The sequence below is a fragment of the Eurypyga helias genome, unplaced genomic scaffold (assembly GCF_000690775.1).
Source record: "Eurypyga helias isolate BGI_N326 unplaced genomic scaffold, ASM69077v1 scaffold27747, whole genome shotgun sequence".
In the NCBI taxonomy this organism is placed as follows: domain Eukaryota; kingdom Metazoa; phylum Chordata; class Aves; order Eurypygiformes; family Eurypygidae; genus Eurypyga; species Eurypyga helias.
The window spans coordinates 1-18062 of record NW_010261561.1 but is presented as its reverse complement, the minus strand read 5'-3'; the positions used below and the strand labels follow the sequence as shown (position 1 = coordinate 18062).

Sequence of the window (18062 nt, the reverse complement as noted above, 5' to 3'; positions counted from 1 at the left end):
CTGGCAAGGAACAGGGTTGCTCACACCAACCCTGCCTTGGCAGACGCTGGCGCCGCCCTCCGCTCTTTCTCCCACTTGATTCTGAGTGCTCCCTCCCACAGGGCCAACGGGAGTCCTTTGCCACATGCAAGTACTGTCATAATGCTGTAAGGCTTTTACCTGCATAGGTTTGTCGTACCAGCGGTTGGCCCCGTTTTTATGGTAGCCTCCCCCGTGTAGCAGTTGCAATGCCATGTTCGTGTCATTGAGTTCCACCCCGCTCGGGCTGTCCAGGCACACCAGGCATATGCACCGTTCAATCATGTCAAGAGAGTCGCGGTTAGTAGAGTCTGGGGATAAAAGAGCGAAACGTTCACATCCTCCGACTGCAGTGCAGGGCTGGCTGGGGAACCAGCTTGGAGAGCATGGAAGGTCAGACTGACTCTGCAATGAGCTGGTGACTGCAGAGCCCCCGCAACAGCAAAACATCTCAGTGCAACGCAGCGTTACACCAAGGCATTCATTCATGTGTTAACTTTCGCAGTATCTCCGTGTGTCTTTCATATGATTCAATAACATCCACTTTCTTTCTCTGCCTTTCATTTCCTGAAGTAATTACATTATGAAATGGATCTATTTTACTCTCAAAGCCAGCAAGGCTTACTTATTTTATATATAACCATTACTGAGAGAACAAGTGAAAAATAGAGAATTTCAGAGCTCATGCAACTGCTGCAGTGCTGCAGCATTCTGCTGTGGAACAGCAAGGCTTATACTGGTTTTGTATAAGCTGTTCTCCCATTAAAACCCTTTTCTGGACAAGGAGCAGCAGCGCCCATGTTGGTTTTGTGTTCTTGTATTAAAACTCTCTTCTCTCTCCTGTCCCTGGTCATCTCTTGTACTTCAGAGAAATAAGCCCTGGCCTGGGTCTATTGCCTACATCGCATGAGGAAACATCTCTGGATGAGGTCATGAGATTTAGTTTTTGAACGTGGTATTGCCAAAACCATGGGTTGCCACATTCCACTTCCCTCCTATCACTAGTGTACTGCGGAATAAAATGTGCTTTTTCTGGCTCTCCTTCTCTGTTTCTTTTCTCTGTCCTGTCATTCTTGCTTCTACAGGTGAACTACAAAGGCTATTTTTACATTTTCTTCAGTGTTTTCCTCCTTATTTATGGTGTATTTATGTAGGGGTTTTTTTCTCAGTTTGTTTAACTCAGAAACATTACGAAGGTACAAGTTTGTTTGCTTCTGAGGCTCGGTTTGAGGCACAGGAAATATTTAATTGTAAGCACTTAATACAGCTTTTAATTGAAAGGATAGAAGCGTGGAACCTATAACGAACTTGTTTTATTCAAAACCATATAATAACATTAATTGCTGTTAAATGGTTGTTAACAAGATCAAAGGAAAAAGGGCTTTCAGACATCAACTTAAAATTCCTTCCATTCTTAACAGATCAGCTTTCATCTGCAGGTTTTGCTAGATTTTGGTGAAAATGTTTTTGTTTCAGAATGTTCTTAAGTAAAGATATAAATTCAGACTGATCAAAACTTCTTGCAAGTCTGGGCTAAGATCAACAGATCTGTGCTCCATGCAGATGATTTTAACTGGAAGAACAGGAAAACTATTTAAAATTAAATGATTCTGGTTTACATTTGAAATATGGAGCCATTTCAAAATGTGCTTGTTTTTAATGTTTGCAAATATGAAAAGTAGCTTGATCCTCTGAAAGAACAGCATTCTTCAAAGTAAGAAAATTGTACCTTCCCAAAATGAGTAACATAGGATAGTGAGGACCTAGGAAAAAAAAACCCAGATCACCAGATGCTGGTTATCATCCAGGTTCATTCTCCAGATGCCGTGTAGTAAAAAAAGAGTGCAAATATGCAAGAAATGGAGAAGATGTCAAGAGAAGGAGACGCAAGTGGTAGCAGTGGCTGAGAAGGAAGAGTGGGAGCTGTGGCTTCTTGCAGGTTATGGTAAGGTGCAGTCTATTGCTGCCTGGCAGTGCCTGTGAGGGAGGGAGTGTAGGTAGCCGTCGCCCCAGTGACAGGGGTGGCCAGCATGACTTCTCGCAAGCTGCATGGGGACCTGGGGAGCACATATTGCGCTGTGTTCCCTTGCCCACAGAAGCAGAGTCCTAGGGAAGGCACCTGACATTCCTGCCAGCGCCGGCAAAGACGGGCCAGGACATTGAAATTGGTGGGGCATGCAGATAGGTTGTGCTTTCTGCCAGTGATCTGTGCTGACCTACAACATGTGAAACACTGATGTCCCTAGGAACTGCCTTCAAAAGCATCAGAAGCTTTGTAAGGGAGAAGGCATGTCTCTGTCTTCCTGGCTGTAAAGCTCTTCTGGTATCTGGCACTTGCAGGGCTGACTGTAATTGTGGTATTTATTCCACTGATGGTCTGGGTACACCAACGCAAAGGCTGAAAAGATCCTTGTGGATGCAAGTTGTCCCATACACATGAGCTGCTGGTATTTGCGGACAGGCATCTTCAAGGAAAAACTGTTTGGATAGTGATTTACAAACTGCTCACAGCTTGCTCAGCGTTCTGCTTTATGTGTCTGATAGGTTTGTATATATTTCATTGTGGCTGCTGCCCACACATCTTTGACAGACATGAAGCCCTTATTCTGACATATGGCTTCAGGACATCTTGAGTCTAGGTATTACAGTGAATAAAATTAAGCTGTTCTAGAAACAGAAAAGTAGGGGGAAGATGCCCTTATAGAAACAGACATGTCCAGAGATCAAACACTGAAAACATTATCATGCAAAGCAGGCAATGAACTGCACAAGAACTCATGAACCATGACTTGGGACGTAAAATAAATATTTCCAGAAAGAACTGAAACAGAGGAGAAATGTGAGAACAAGCCTAAAGCCCTGAAAGACATTTATTGTCCTTCTTCCTTTCTAATGCATGCAATTGCATTGAATTGGCCAGTTAGCTTTTGATTAGGTGGGGGTTTGGGTTTTGTTTTAAAAAGGAGAAGACAGTTCTGAGCCAAATTCCGATATAGTATGCATGGGACTGCAGCTCCTACAGCAGTAAGAATTCACTTCCTGTACTTAGGAGAGTGAGTTAGTTCTGCAGCCTGAATGCAGTTGAAATACTGAACATATTTGTAAATCAGTGATGGTTGGGCTTGTTACAATTTCTTTGAAATTTTCTCACCTAGAAGACCTATTACATATTTGGAAGTCTGTGCAGTCCCATGTATATATCTCCTTCTTAACCTCTGCAGTGTGCTGTATAGGTTTTCTCCATCCCAAAGCATCCTTTCTTTCCCTGCCCAGTACAGAACACCTGTGGAGTGACTCTTTCCACCTCACACTGCTTCACTAGAGGCTTTTCTCTTCCTCTCTCAGTTATTGTTGCATGAACATTTCACCACAGATAAGAAAGAAAAAAGGGCTGTTAGTCGTGTATCCAGGCGAAACAGTGATGCATTACACTATATAGAGGAGCTGTGCTAGCACGCGTAGTTTTTGCTTGGATTAGAGAAGGCTCAAGTCATGGTGCTGTGATATTTGCTAGTGCAGAATCTGGTTTTTTTTCAGCTGCAAAACTGAGTTTCTTCCTCATTAAAATTAGTATTTAATCAAATGCCAGGCAATCCAAAAACACTATAGAGAAATCAACAATTTTTTGCTTGTTTTTGTTGATTTAACTTTTTTTCTTTAGGATGATGCAGGTTTACAAAGACGATTTTGCTTCAGATTTCAAGGCATTCACTGTTTTACTTAAAAGTGTGGCATGAAAATAAATGATTAGGTGTTTATCTCAGCTTGCATTAAAATATGGAATCTTTTTTTCTCCTGCTTTAAATGAAAATACTGGGAGGGGAGAGGAAAGCCTGAAAATTAGACTGGTACCATGTAATAATAGTCAGGACTCTGTGTGTGTGTGTGTGTTTATATAGATAAAGTTATTATGAGCACAGATAAACTTGAATAAGAATAGGGAAGATCTTCCTTGGTAAGGTAAATACATTTTGAGGTTCTTGGCAACTCTTGTGTATTCCAGGGCACTGGTAAAAGAGCAGTACTTTCTGTAGCATTGCTGAATTGAGGTTAAAGAGTTTAGTTAACATTTTTTTCAGGAGGGAAAAATGAATACCTAAGTCATCTAAAATGGCAAAAAGAGGATGTTTAGATGACTTGGTTTCAGGGTAAAATATGGGAGGTGTGAAGTGATAGAGGTGACTAATCCCACCCTTTATTTTCATCTGTTTCAAAGTCAGGCATTTGGGTCCAGAATCGAAGATAGCTAAATGCTGCCAATTGTTGAGAGAGAGAGAGAACTATACCCGGATAATAATTGGTGTCACCTTTCCTAGATACTTAAGATTTGGATGAATCAGCCTGGGTGCTTTCTATCTTTCTCCATTGACTAAAGAGAGTATACAGCTAGATTCAGTAGGACTTTAACTTGTAGGTGCCTTAGTTAGAGGAGATGAAGAATGTCTAATAGTTGCCAGAAGCCAATTCTTATCGGTACAAAATGGATTTGAAGGAAGAGACAAATCACAAAATCTGATGTAATGTAATTTATGGGATGAAAAAACAGAATGGAGTGAGAATGCTATTTACATGGCATAACACTTAAACGTTCACAGCCCAAGGGTCAAACCGTATCTGCTGCTTCGTTGGTAACACACATCTGAACACTTACAGGCATTGAGTTTCCTACTGCTTGGAAAAATTCAGCAGTGAGGTTGCACATTCAGTCCTATATTTGCTGTAATGATCATTCCCAGCAAAGAAAGGCAATGATGGTGAGGAGGAAGAGGAGGAAGGTGATGAAGAGGAGAAAGCTGGGATTGCTGCTGCTAACCTTTCATAAGGATTGTCCTGGCCTCTGCCCACTCTGTTCTTCCATCTGTTGTCAGCAGGCCAATTGGAGGCAGCATTTCCTCTTCATTCTCTGCCATTTTGGCTATCTTTTGTAACTGAGTGAAAAGATCTCCCTCACTCAGACGACGGAAATTAATGACAACATCCAAAACAAAAAACTGCAAAAAAATGACAGAAGTCAGAAGAACAGTCGCAGTGGGTTGGGCCCGTACTGGTCCGTTTGGCTTTTGCCTGGGTAGGTGTTGAGATGCTACTCCTGCCTGGGCCAGCCAGGCCTGCAGGTAGTGGAACACAAAACCACTGCGGACTGGCCCAGGGATCACCCCTCTTGTGTTTTTACACCAGTGCAATGCCAGTTGCTGTAGGGTACTTATATTGTGTGTTGGGTTCATATAAAACATAAGTTGTTTGAAAAAGCTTAAAAAAACCCCAAAGAGAAAAAATCAGGAAGTATGTAAATAATTCCCATGGTAGTATTTGTTTTAAAATGACGTAGAGAATCTAGAGAGCTTCCCATTGAAGTGAAGAATGGGACTTTGTGGAAAAGGGATCACTGGGCTCTACCCCTTCAGTCTAAGGGGGCCTGCAGGCATGGCTCCAGTACCACAGATAGTCAAGCTGAGCTATAGCATGCTCTGCCCAGCCAATATACTCTGCTGCTCGGTGGCATTTATTGGCTGGGGCAGATGCACTCCAACGCTTCAGCATTTCTGCCTGCACCCATGCTAACTTCTTCAGGCATAGCCCCCCTACATGGGTTGGGGGTATATGTGCCATGTGTTGTGTGCCAATACTTAACTGTCAAGAGAAGAGCATTTCCAGCAAATGCACTCTATTTTTTTTTCCCCTCTGTGGTTTCATCTCTGTTTAATAAACATTTTTGTTTGAATGAGAAAGCAAATGAATTCTGCCCCACTTCTCCTTTCTGCATCACTCTACTTGGAACATAATGTGGGCTAAGGACAAAAATGCTGCAGAAGCATTTTTTGGAAATATTGACAGCAAACGTTTGATACGAAGTGAGCTCATACATAGCACGTTAGTTGTGTTTCTGAACAGTGGTTAGATTAGGCCCTTGAGCAAACTTAAACAAACTAAGAAATATAGAAAGATATAAAAAAAGAACACTCATTTACCTGATTGTTACAAGCAACAATGATGTGCTCTGGTTCTGGCATTACACTGCTTTTCTGGGCCACGAGGGTATCTTTGATATGTCCTGGAAGACGATAGGAAGAAAAGAGTCCATAGTATTGCTTCATACAGAGAGGATGACCAGACAGCTGTCCACGAGCAAAATCAACAGGTAAAGCATGGCTGGAGAGAGAGAAGGAGAAAAACAAAGCCAGAGGAAAAGAGGGGAGAGAGGGGGAGAGAGACAGAAAGGAAGAGAAATCTAATCTGTCCTTTGTTCTGTTACAATTAGATCAGGTATAACACAAATTGAATAATAAAACGAGATTACAGTATAAGGGAAATAGATGAATTCCCATACCAAAGTTAAATACATCATTCCTGGCAGCTTCATGCATATTCATTAAGCAATTGCATTATCATCTAGTGGAAACTGAAAGAATAGCAGGTCACAAGCAGCTTTGCAATGACCGTGGGAAGCCTGCCTAGGTGGGACCCCAGAAACTTGCCAGGACAGAAGTCAGCAGAACAGCTGGGAAAGACGCAGCACCTTGGAAAAAAAGTACAGACAAAATTCGCTGCAAATCACAGTGGCCTGTACGGTGCAGAGTGGCTGGAGGGTGTATGAGAGGGCCTTGCCAGATGAACAGGGATGGCCAGCGATGCCGAGGGCATTTCTGTTTTCCACAGATCCTCACTTAGATGCTAATTCTTACTTAGACCTAGGAGGGAATAAGTGCTGAAATCTGTTCCCTTTTTTATTGGAAAGCCTGTGAAAACAATGCCTCCTAAAAGGCTGCTTTAGTGGCCAGGAAAAAAAAAGAAAGTTATCACAATTATGATTATGGACTGTAAAATATCCCACTGACAATGAGCAGGAAATGATGGTGCTGTTGCTTGGGAGAGGCTGCAGAGACCAACAGGAGGAAAAAGACCTTATAGTGCAGAGGTTTTCCCTCAGCAAAAGAGGACGAAGCTTCCAGCCTGCCAGAGAGGATCAGGGGCAAAAAAGCGCACAAGAAGGGTTACTGTCATAGAGCTGGTATGGGGTAATGATTTATGCTAGTTTATTTTGCTTAACTTTGTCTCTTTAGGTTGGTTGAAGTCCTGAACCAGGGATATTCACTTTATTTCCTCCTCTCAAACTCTCTATATCACTAATTTCCTTGTACTGGTGCTTAATTTTTCTGTTGCTTATCAGCAAAACAGGGTTATTAGTGCTGTCCTTCTTCTACATTTTGTATAATGCAGAAATCCTCTTATATTTAAGAGACTTCCGAAGAGCATCTATGATGATTGAAAATAGTGGAATAGCATGGTAGATTTAGATGGGACAATCTGGAATTATAGCAGTTAAGACAGGGGTTATTAATGCTGACTGATGGCACTAGAAAATCTTGCATTGATTTAGGAGATGTCTGTGTAAGATATTTTATGTGAACAAGTTAGGCTTGGTTTGAAACGTTTAATCCTGGCAACTGCATGGAATATCTGCACGGTTAAAACTAAATGCCTGGGTTTGGGCTGGAATACTGTGCATCTGCATGTGGGGTGATCCAAGAGAAGCCAGCAGTACACTTGCTCGTAGAAGTCCTGAACAGCAACAAGGAACTGGGAATGTAACAATTATGGTGTCCTCATAATTATACAGGAGGGGTGATAAGCAAACAGCAACAACAATATGAGGACACAGTAGTAAGGATTTAAATGGTTATTGATTTAAGGCAAGAAAATGAGAGCAGCCCTGAGGAGAAGGATGAGGGGGTACTGGTGGATGAAAAGCTGGACATGAGCCATCAGTGTGCGCTGGCAGCCCAGGAAGCCAACCGTATCCTGGGCTGTACCCAGAGAAGTGTGGCCAGCAGGTCAAGGGAGGGGGTTCTCCCCCTCTACTCTGCTCTCATGAGATCCCACCTGCAGTACAGCATCAAGGTCTGGGGCCCCCAACATAAGAAGGGTATAGACTGGTTGGAGCTAGTCCGGAGGAGGCCATGAAGATGCTCAGAGGGCTGGAGCCCCTCTGCTATGGGGACAGGTTGAGAGAGTTGGGCTTGTTCAGCCTGGAGAAGAGAAGGCTCCGGGGAGACCTTATAGTACCTGAAGGGACTGACAAGAAAGCTGGGGGGGACTTTTTGTAAGGGCCTGTAGTGATAAGACAAAGGACAATTATTTTAAACTAAAAGAGAGCAGATTTAGGTGAGATAAAAGGAAAAAATTCTTCCTGGAGAGGGTAGTGAGGCACTGGAACAGGTTGCCCAGAGAAGCTGTGGATGCCCCATCCCTGGCTGTCTTCAAGACCAGGCTGGACGAGGCTTTCAGCAACCTGGTCTAATGGAAGGTGTCCCTGCCCATGGCAAGGGAGTTGGAACTAGAGGATCTTTAAGGTCCCGTCCAGCCCAAACCATTCTGTGATTCTGTGATAAAATCTGATCACAGGAATCTTTGGGTCTAGAGTAGTGAGGCCAAAATAATAAGAATTTAAATTATCTTTGTTTGAGCAATGGGGTTTCTTCATCTCGTCTCAGATGCTGTTGTATAAAGATACAACGAACCACATTAGTATGCAGTAGTACTTCACAGCACGCCAGTGCTGGTGCATGCGGTTGCGTGGCATATCTTAAACAAAAGCACGTATTCTTAAATAAGTAGTTCTTTCTGATTAGCTGTCAGACTTTTGAAGTGAAAAATTGAACAGCCTCTTCCTCTTTGGTCTATGAAATTCATAGATGATAGGGACTTTGTTGTTTGAATATGGACTTTGCCTTCCTCATCCAAATAGGTGTTGGTTAAAGCATGTCACATAGGCCTCTTGTATTTCCAGACAAGAAAACTATCCCGTCCCTTCTATGGCGCAGGATCCATTGTGCTTGGCTCTCCACTGTTTCTGTTCTTTGGGGAGTCATGATTTCAGCAGTAAACTCGGAACACACTAGATGAGGTTAAGAAGTGCTGTGTAAAATGGTGTTACAAACTACCACATACATGACTTCAAAAATCATGGATTTCCCCTGTATTTATATAAGGAAAGTAACGTATTTTTACTAGCCGCTGAACCACCCTGTCTGCGGTGAGGCTTCCTTCTTCTGCTGTTATTTCTTTTTTGGGGGGAGGGAGGTGGGGTGCAGTACGTGGGGGGGGTGCAGCACCCCGGCGGGTGCCTGGTGCCAGGGGAGGCATGTGTAATGCAGTGCTGCTGCTCTTTGGGTCTGGGGAGCACAGACTTCCCGGTGTGTTCTCAACAGCTCCGTTAGGGAGGCTGTGGGTGTCCTTTGAGCCACACTGCGTGTGCTAGGGTGCTGGCTACCAGGCAGCAAAAAGGGTCCTTCTCCAACCTGTTAGACTGCGGTAATAAAGCAGAAAGCGTAAAAAACCTGCTGGGCGCTTGCCCTGAAGCATGCTGGAGCCCCAACCCTTCCAAATGGTGGAGAAGGGGATGCAGCCTGACTTTGGGCACAATAGAGCACCCTTGAAGCAGAAGCCTTGCGCATACTCAAGCAGCAGCTCTCCTCCCGAGCTACTTACGTGTCCAGTAAAGCTTTATAGTCTTGCACTCCTGAAATTAGATTGGCAGCAAACCTGCAAGTACCAGATAGAAGTGACGTCAGTCTTTTGTCATTTGGCAACACTGGGCTGTTTCTGAGAGACAGAGGAGAGCCCGAATGATTGATGACACAGCATAGGGACAGAAAGTCTTCTGGCTTGGCAAGAAAGGCCCCCTGCCTTGACCCAAAACCTAAATTAATTAATGTCAAGAGAAGGATGAAATCCTAGAGATGGTCCCTTCAAATGGTTAAACAGACTGCCACAGGAGGAAGCCTGAAAGCATTTATTCAGAGAATGGGAGCGGAGGCTGAATATTTAATAGAATCCTTAACATGGGTTTCAATATCAATACTCATAAGCTGTCCAATTTATTAGAGTACTTCCTGTCCTAAGCAGATATTCTTTCTGCAGAGCTGTGGACAGGTGTATTATTTCTGTGTCTGAATGCGAGGCTCTGAGAAAAATACTTCCTTGTTAAAGCACATGCATTAGAAAATGCAAAGTGGAGGTTTTTCGAAAGCTGTGTGTGCATGATAAATTTAGTAATGAATGGAAACATTTACAGTTATGTTTAAAGGTAAGTAAAAAGATACATGGCCTGTCTATGCAAAATGTTAAAATAACACATATCAGCTTCAAGGTTCGGGCTGGTTTATAATAGCATAAATCCACATGCAGTTAATTCTTTCACTAATAAGCAGCAAGAGAGTGCTAAAAGCAAAGAGGAAAATTGCACTATATGAAGGTAGATTTGATCTGGTTTACTATTTTAAAAGGAGAAAATGTTTTGGCAAAGGCTGAAGGATGGAATCCTCTTCTAAGGGTGTCTGGAGAGGTATATTCTGTGCTTGGCTATTTGCTTACCTTTTCACTTTTGAGATTATTGTAATTGCCCACAACAGCTCAAAGGAGAAAGGTCAGCTCAGGGCTGGGAAGGGTGGACCTGAAGGAAGCAGTGTTCTTGGGGCAGAATGATTTCTGAATTCTTATTCTCAGATCCCCTGTGTTTCCGTGCCGTTTTGGGGACCTGAGAGGGACAATTTAATACTAGCGTGGCCTTTTGAGTTTGCAGGGTGGCTGCAAGTCATAGTGCTGGCATGTTAAAGATTGTTTTGCTTTAGACAATATGTCATAAATTAGTATTTCTTTTTTCCACTGAAAAATGGTTCACTTGAATTCTACAATGAAAAGGTATGCAAATATTCCTTTAAAAACTGTAAATCCCATGGCATGTTTTTCATGCAATAAATGTAACAGTAATGACACTTTCATTTCTGAATATCAGGATGAGTAACCCCAGAAACACTGTCCTCAGTCTGCAGGCCTAATAGGAAATCATTTAATGGTTACAGCCCTTATATTTTAATGAAAGTTGATTGTCTTTTTGCAAAAGCAGTACATTTAAAATATTCTTTCATTTAGCAAAAGCTGCAAAGTCGTAGTACATTACCTCAGCTGGTCATTTACATCCTTGAAATACTGACGAGCAAAGATAATTGCTGGGCTGGAATTGACTGGAAGAGCTAGCCGGTTGTTGAGGTACATGTCATCCAGCCAGTAGTTAAAAACCTAAGGGAAGGGGACATGAAATCTTAAAGCTATGACCAACATGCAGAAAGGCAGTCTGAGGGTGAGGGGAGAGTGCTTGGTGCTCCGGGTGTCAGGCATGGGCTCTGATTAATGGAGCTGCTGAGCATTTTCAGTCTGGGTTCTGTGACCTCAGCTCAGCTGAAATCAGCCACAATTCCATAATCTTATTTTTCAATCAATGGCAATTTACAGTGTGTTCCATTAAAAAGTAAACAAGCCCCATATTGTGGTGGTTTGTGTATTTTGTTGTTTGCTTCTCTCTACAACAAAAACAGTGCCTGAGTACAACATGCTGACGGCTGAATAGTGATTGGGATATACGTAAGAGATGGATGCAATTTTACTAGCAATGACTTTCCTCAGGGGGCTTCAAATATTTGTCAGTGATGCCAAGATGCCCTGTTGTTAGCCATCAGATACTGTCCTGTAGCAAGACATCCGTGGGAAAAGAACTTCCTGAGCCTAATGGTTCGATCCTGCAGATGCTGGCATCTTCCAACCCAAACCATTCTATGATTCTATGATAGGGCCCCTGGAGAATTCCCTCTGTGTCCACTGACACAAATGCAGATTACTGATGCTTGACCCATACAGACACACATATTAGATTTCTAACCGTTTTTATTGAAAGCACAGATGTACAGTTACCGCATTCCTTTATGTCTGAGCAGAGTCTGAGCAGAGTTTGAAGAATTCTTATTTGGAAAATGAAGGCTTTCATAAAAAGATCAAATGGTCTTTCTGAGTTTAATGGGCATGCTTTGCATATAGTAACTATAAACAACAATGAAATTATGCAAAAATAATTACAAATGCATGCATCAGTTGAAAAAGTTTTCCTCTGAGATATTTCATGGCTGTTAGAACAGATGCTTCTCCCACAGTCTCTGGAGTCTTCAGGAGAACAGACTAGAGCTGTACTCCTGGCAAGTTAAATTCCAAATAAAAACATTTCTGGTTTATCTTAAGAATCAGGTATTTAATTTTAATAACCAGTATTTAAGTTGAGACATTTGCGAAGATGCTTATACATCCTTCCTCTGTAGTTTCTGTGCTGTAAGTGATTAAATGAAGAGTTGTCTCCTGGAACACTATTTGTTATCGGGACCACTAAGAGATGGTTAATTTAGCCACCAAAACCATGAAGTCCTACAATCAGAGTAACAAAACAAGATTGGGTGGCATTTAGTGGAGCCCTCAGACTATGGCAACAGGTACTTTAAAAACAAGTGCTTTTAAAATAAAAGCACTGCTAGTACTGTAGCCTTTTTTCTTGACTGTAGCAGCAATTTGATGGAGTTTTGCAGGTCACACAACTGAAAAGTTAAGGGAGAGCCACACTTCACTGATACCAGTAGCAAGCCTGCAGGATTTCACTGAATTGATTCGGTGTCTCTCTTACTTGCTGGGATGGAAGGTCTCCAACAAAATCAGTGTTTCTAGTTTTCAGCTGCCATATTCTAACACGATTAATGAAGGCAGGACGAACTATGAGTTTGTGGAATGATAAAATCTATTTTATCTATGGCTTATTTAATTTTCCTGTCTTGGGAAGCAGAAAGCTGGACTTTTTTAAAAGCTGAAGGTGTCAGCGTGGTCTGTGTGACAGATACATATATGCATACCTGTGTGTATATTTGGCAGAGTAAATACTTCAGGGTAACTGCATTGGTATGGTGCGACAAGGAATGGCAAATCATAGTTTAATTAAAAAGGAGCAATTCCTATCCGAAAGTATTCCATTCCAGAATAATTTGACTGGATCAGAGCTTTGGCTAGATGGGTATGCAAGGCACTTTTTATAGTCCTAACAGAAAACCTTTTTCATTTTAATAAAAGCTCTAAATCCTGTTACTAAAGGGAAAGGAAGAAAGTACATCCGAACAGGATGTAATATAGTGCTTCCTACAGGTAGAGCTGACACCTGCGTGCATGCACCTGAGATGCATGAATTCCCTCCTTTATGTCAACAAACTGTTGATGTCAAAACATAATAATGACATGGATTTTGATGTATTTTTAAAATTCTAGCCTAATGTTTCTGTAGTATTCATTCTCTTTTGTAGAATCTGATATGACCCCTGTTTGCACTGACCCATTGGAAGAAAGCAGTAACCACATATAGAACATCACAAACAGTTTGTAAATGGGCATCATCCAACACAGCAAGTATTTTTCTCATCTGCATTTGCTTACCCAGTTCGTGGTCTTTTCCCTTCTTTCCTCGAGGATTTGCTGCAAGGATTCCCCCATGCCTCCTGCAATTCCAAACTGCTCCACAACGACCTTGGTCTTTCTAAATTGCTCCTCTGGCACTAGGTGTTTCATGCACTGTAGGTACATGCGTAAGGTCTGTTGCAGTGGTGGGACTGGAAGTTTTGGCACTACCTAATCATAAAAAAAAAAAAAAAAAGAGATTATCAAGTAATTCTACTGTTCCCAAACTGTCCTCCTTTTTTTTTCTTTTTCTTTTTTTTTTTTTTCTTCTGTTGCTGATCAATATATTGTATGCCTTTTGTAATCCATTTATTCTGGTTTAGCAGTTGAGGTGCCTGATTACTGCAAATGTAATTGTGTGACTTCAGTGGAGTTTCATTAGGTCTTAAAGTGCCTGGATGTTAGAATTGCATATGATGCAGTTTTATGCAATACTGAAGCAGTGGTACTTGTCCAGTAGCTCTGTTTGTAGGCCTTTGGTCAATTAGGTTTTCAAATGGATAGGCCAGGAAACTAATGGAAAACAAGAGATTACTCCCTGTTAAAAATTCTCAAAATTCTGGGACAAACGGGCAAATAGCCACCTGGAAACAAATAGTATCTGGGAAGAAAACAATCTCATGCTGTCCATCCAATTAAGCTTCCTTTGTTTTTTAATGTAGAATTAACCGAGTGAAGTGTAATTAGTCATTAGCAGAAGGCAGAGGAAGAAGGGTAATCCATGACAGACTGGGAAATCGCAAGAGGCTGTGATGCTTTAAGCATGGTTCCTCAGGGAACTGGACGTGTCTCCCAGTGGAGAAACAGTCATTCAGCTATGCTTGTCCATTAGTGATTAGTGTAGACCATAAACTTTGGAGCATTTATTTCTCCTATTTGATTTATGCCGGTCTCCTAAAGCAGGTAAAGTTCAGCTTTTTTAACTAGGTCTTGATGTAATAGACATTCATTTTTACAGGATTGCAGGACTGTAGGGTGATTTTGGTTGGAAGAGATGTCTGACAGTCACCTAGTCCTGCCTGCTTCTCAGTGCAAGGCTAGCTGCAAGCTCCCTTGCTAGGGCACGCAGGGAGGGAGGGGATGGAGGAAGTGCTCTGGACAGAAGGCTGGGACTGGGTGTCCTCTGAGCTCAAATACCAGCACTGCCTTTTGACATTCACAGAAAGGCAGTGCTGCATTATATTTCCTTATCTAGAAACCAAAGATTTCAGATACTCATAAAAAGTGTCATAGTATTACCTGTTATCAATGGAAATGCAAATCCGATTTAGCCGGTAAGGCACCCCAGATCTCAGAAATAGAAGAATGGTAATTCTATAGTTTCAAGCTATGTTTAGTCAGGGCACATCTCTTCCGTCACTGATTTCTTGGCCAGTGGAAATAGATGTGCCAAATAGTATTTCTTTTTAATACCTGGCTTTGGCCTTGTCTTTCTGGGTAAAGTTACTGTACAGGTCACGACCTTGCTTAGGAAAAAAGCTTTAAACCCAAGGCATTGACTACTTATAAGCCTACACATCCATCATCTTTTAAACCAGCTTCAAAATTAATTATATGTGATCATTTGATAGTTCTGTACTATTGAGAAATACATGCCATCTCTGACTGTGTAGTAATGCATTTGCTGTGTGTAATAATATTTCACTTACTGGAATTCTTCAGAGGATGTTGGGAGGAAGAGTGTATTTGGATATGAAAAACACTAATGTTGGATCAAAGTTCCTGATTATAAACTGCTGCAGGATAACTAGGGTTCCCTGAAATGAAGGAATCAGCTCTGGAACATAGCTTGGTTTACAATCATATTATTTTACATTAATTTACAGCATTAGAAGATGTTAAGTCATCTATCTTCAACCTTTTGTTTTTCTTTTTTTTTTTTCTTTCTGTTGTTTGCCCAGAAACAGTCACTTACTGTCTCATCTTTAGTGCATGTATCTTTCTCTTTCTTCTGCATGTTTTTTTCTAGGACAGGCATTCCGGCATTTCTTTCGATATCTTTTGTTGAGGACAGAAATTGAAGCCACTCGGGGGCACTTATGGAGCCTCACGCCTCAGTTCTGGAAACAGAAAAGATTTAAAGTCCAGTCAGTACCCGTAATTTATAACCAAAATGTACACGGGGAGTATTCCCTGCGCAAGCATATATAGAAGCTTCAGAATGCAAAACTGAAGAGAAATAGAAGGACAACATTCATAAGTAGCTGAACTGAGTCCAGTGGAGATTGCTCTGACATTGTTTGTCTCGTTTTGCTATAAGTTTCTTTATCCAGAACTATCTGATGCACTTAAATGGTCCCTTCCCAGCGTGGTTTGTTTTGTCACCCTAATTCACTTTGCAACGCACTGTGCCATGAGCTGCATGCTTAGTCTTACTGTTTTATCTTAGCTGGAGGAAAGAGGTGACTTTTCTTTGAATGTACTTTTGTCAACACAGGTGAGATTGCAGTTTTCTGTCTAAGGATCTTATATATCCTCCCTTTACCGTTTTACATGAAAGCACCACAGTCTTCAAACCCATTTGTCATCGCACGGTTCCATGGAAGCAGTGAGACGCTGCCACCTCCGCGCTAAAGATGCGGAAGCTGTGGAAAGGAGCTTGGTGGAGACGTGCCTTTGCCCTCTCCAGGCTAGAGTCTCGCAGGGCTGCCCGTGCTCTGGGCATGTCTCTGGGCTGGGGGACCCTGTGAGCCTGCCTAGGCTGGCAGGCTGGCTGCGGGAGGGCTGGGAGCGGTGGCATACACTGCATTTGAGCCCCTTCGCACAGCAGTTCTTACCGAGAGCATATACCTGTCTAGGGAGACGGCTTAACCTGCCAGGAGTCACAGCAGTCACCTGTGACAGAGCAAATACTTCCACCTGTGTCCCTCTGGCATTGTGCTTATCCTAGTTTTTGCTTCTAAAGATGCCTCTTACTCCTTTTCTGTGCAAGAATAAGCTACCTGACATGTGTATTTCTTCTGATACAATGGTGCCCGCGCCAAGCTGTTGTCCTTCAGTTACAGTGGTACAGCTAAAGCAGAGCAAGTTCTGTGTGTTCAGTCAGGTCTTGACGGATCACAGTTTTTTGGTTTAATTACTTTGCACTGTATGTATGCAAAATATAGAAGACAACATGTGTTGACTAAGTAGAAAAGAACGTTGGATTTCACAGAATCACAGAATCACAGAATGGTTTGGGTTGGAAGGGACCTTAAAGATCATCTAGTTCCAACCCCCCTGCCATGGGCAGGGACACCTTCCACTTCCACCAAAGGTTTCCTTTCTGAAACCCTTGGGACTATACATTCAGAGCACTTGAATTATTTCTACAACGGCTTTTAAGAACAATGTGGATAAAAACATACAGTGCGTGAAAGTGAGACAAAGTGTGTTGTTTAGCGATGGGCAGGGATGGCTGTGCATTGTTCCTCTTCTGAGGAATTGGCTAGGCTATTCCAGGCTTGCGGCTTCAGCACGGCTCTGCTAATGCGTATGTGGTCACTGACACCTTGTGTTGATCCCGTCCTCTCCCTGTCCTGCACTGGCTGCCAGTGGGGCCATGTGCTGTAAAGTAGGTTGGATAAGGTTGAGAGATGTCCCTGGAGCCCTGCAATGAGCCACACAGCAAACTCGTGTTGATCTGTCATCTGCTCACGATTTCAACCCAGGTGAAAGACGATTTCCCTCACGGAAAGGCCACATTAACCCACTCTGCTGCTCCGCTCCCTCTCGTGTGCTACGCAGGTCTCATCGCTTAGCCAAGCACTCTACTCCCAGTAACACAGGTTCAAAGAACTTCAAATAAGGGACACATCCTGAACCCTTGGAAGACTGCAGCTTGCCCAGTTGTGTGTGGGCTGGCCCCAGCTCCCCACCTGCGTTCACACACCCAGAGTAGCCATTTTACCTTCAGAGCCCCTAGAACTGTGTTCCCCTACGGAAAAATCCTGACAGCATTCTCCTCACTGGGACTTCTTTCTTTCCTTAGGTTTTTGTCAAACTGCAAGAACGAGTCACACGGACTACGCATCCATACTAGCAGTGTCTCCCACAGACACAGAGCCCGTAACAGACTCGCCTATCTGTAAAATCGGTGTGATAGAGTGCTTGGGGGTGGTAGCCTGAACTGTACTTTTGTCTGTCACGGGGATGAACTGAGGCTTTGTCTCTGGTTCAAGTGCTGCCAGCTTAGCATCACGCCCAATCCTATATTTGCTTAATAAAGGACAAGGAAACTGACACAAGAGAAAATCCTGCAGAAATTCAAGATGACTTCAAAGTTGCTCACTGGAACGGCTGTGAGGTGCATTGTCAAAGTTATTAGGAAAAAGAATAATAATCCTAGCAGTTTTTATTTACAGCTGGCTTAGCTGGAGGGCTGGGGTGAGCGGCTTAGCAGGGTGGCTGCGAGTTACGGCAGGCTGGGGAGCTGGGTGGCCTTCCCACAGCTCAAAGCAGCAGCTCAAATCCGCAACAAAAAGACACTGATCTCTCCGTTAGCAGATAGCGGAGAAGGACTGGGATAAGCCCATGTGCTTATACTGGAGTTCTCCATCCTTGGGAGGCAGCTTGCGGTACGTAACGTTGTTGGGGCACTACACTGAGCCTCCTTCTATTCACCCTCACTCTCAGGGTTACCATCACCCTCACTCTCAGGGTTACCGAGAAGATAGGCTTAAAGTTCTTAGGAAGTTCGGAGGGGGGTACGCCCGTGAGGAATACACGGGCGAAGCGTGCGCCGCTGC

At 42.9% G+C, this 18062-nt stretch overlaps 1 protein-coding gene across 1 annotated transcript in view; it reads right to left on the bottom strand.

Moving 5' to 3' along the window:
- Nucleotides 1-15395, bottom strand: part of CHAT (choline O-acetyltransferase) — a 29444-nt gene extending 14049 nt beyond the window's left edge. The window contains exons 1-7 of the mRNA XM_010155424.1: nucleotides 15251-15395; nucleotides 13315-13506; nucleotides 10979-11097; nucleotides 9508-9561; nucleotides 5988-6168; nucleotides 4832-5009; nucleotides 160-329 (exon numbers count right to left, since the gene is read on the bottom strand). Of these exons, the coding sequence (XP_010153726.1) occupies nucleotides 160-329; nucleotides 4832-5009; nucleotides 5988-6168; nucleotides 9508-9561; nucleotides 10979-11097; nucleotides 13315-13506; nucleotides 15251-15313 (957 nt within the window). The 5' untranslated portion in view covers nucleotides 15314-15395. The remainder of the gene's footprint in view (nucleotides 1-159; nucleotides 330-4831; nucleotides 5010-5987; nucleotides 6169-9507; nucleotides 9562-10978; nucleotides 11098-13314; nucleotides 13507-15250) is intronic.
- Nucleotides 15396-18062: the final 2667 nt, after the last annotated feature.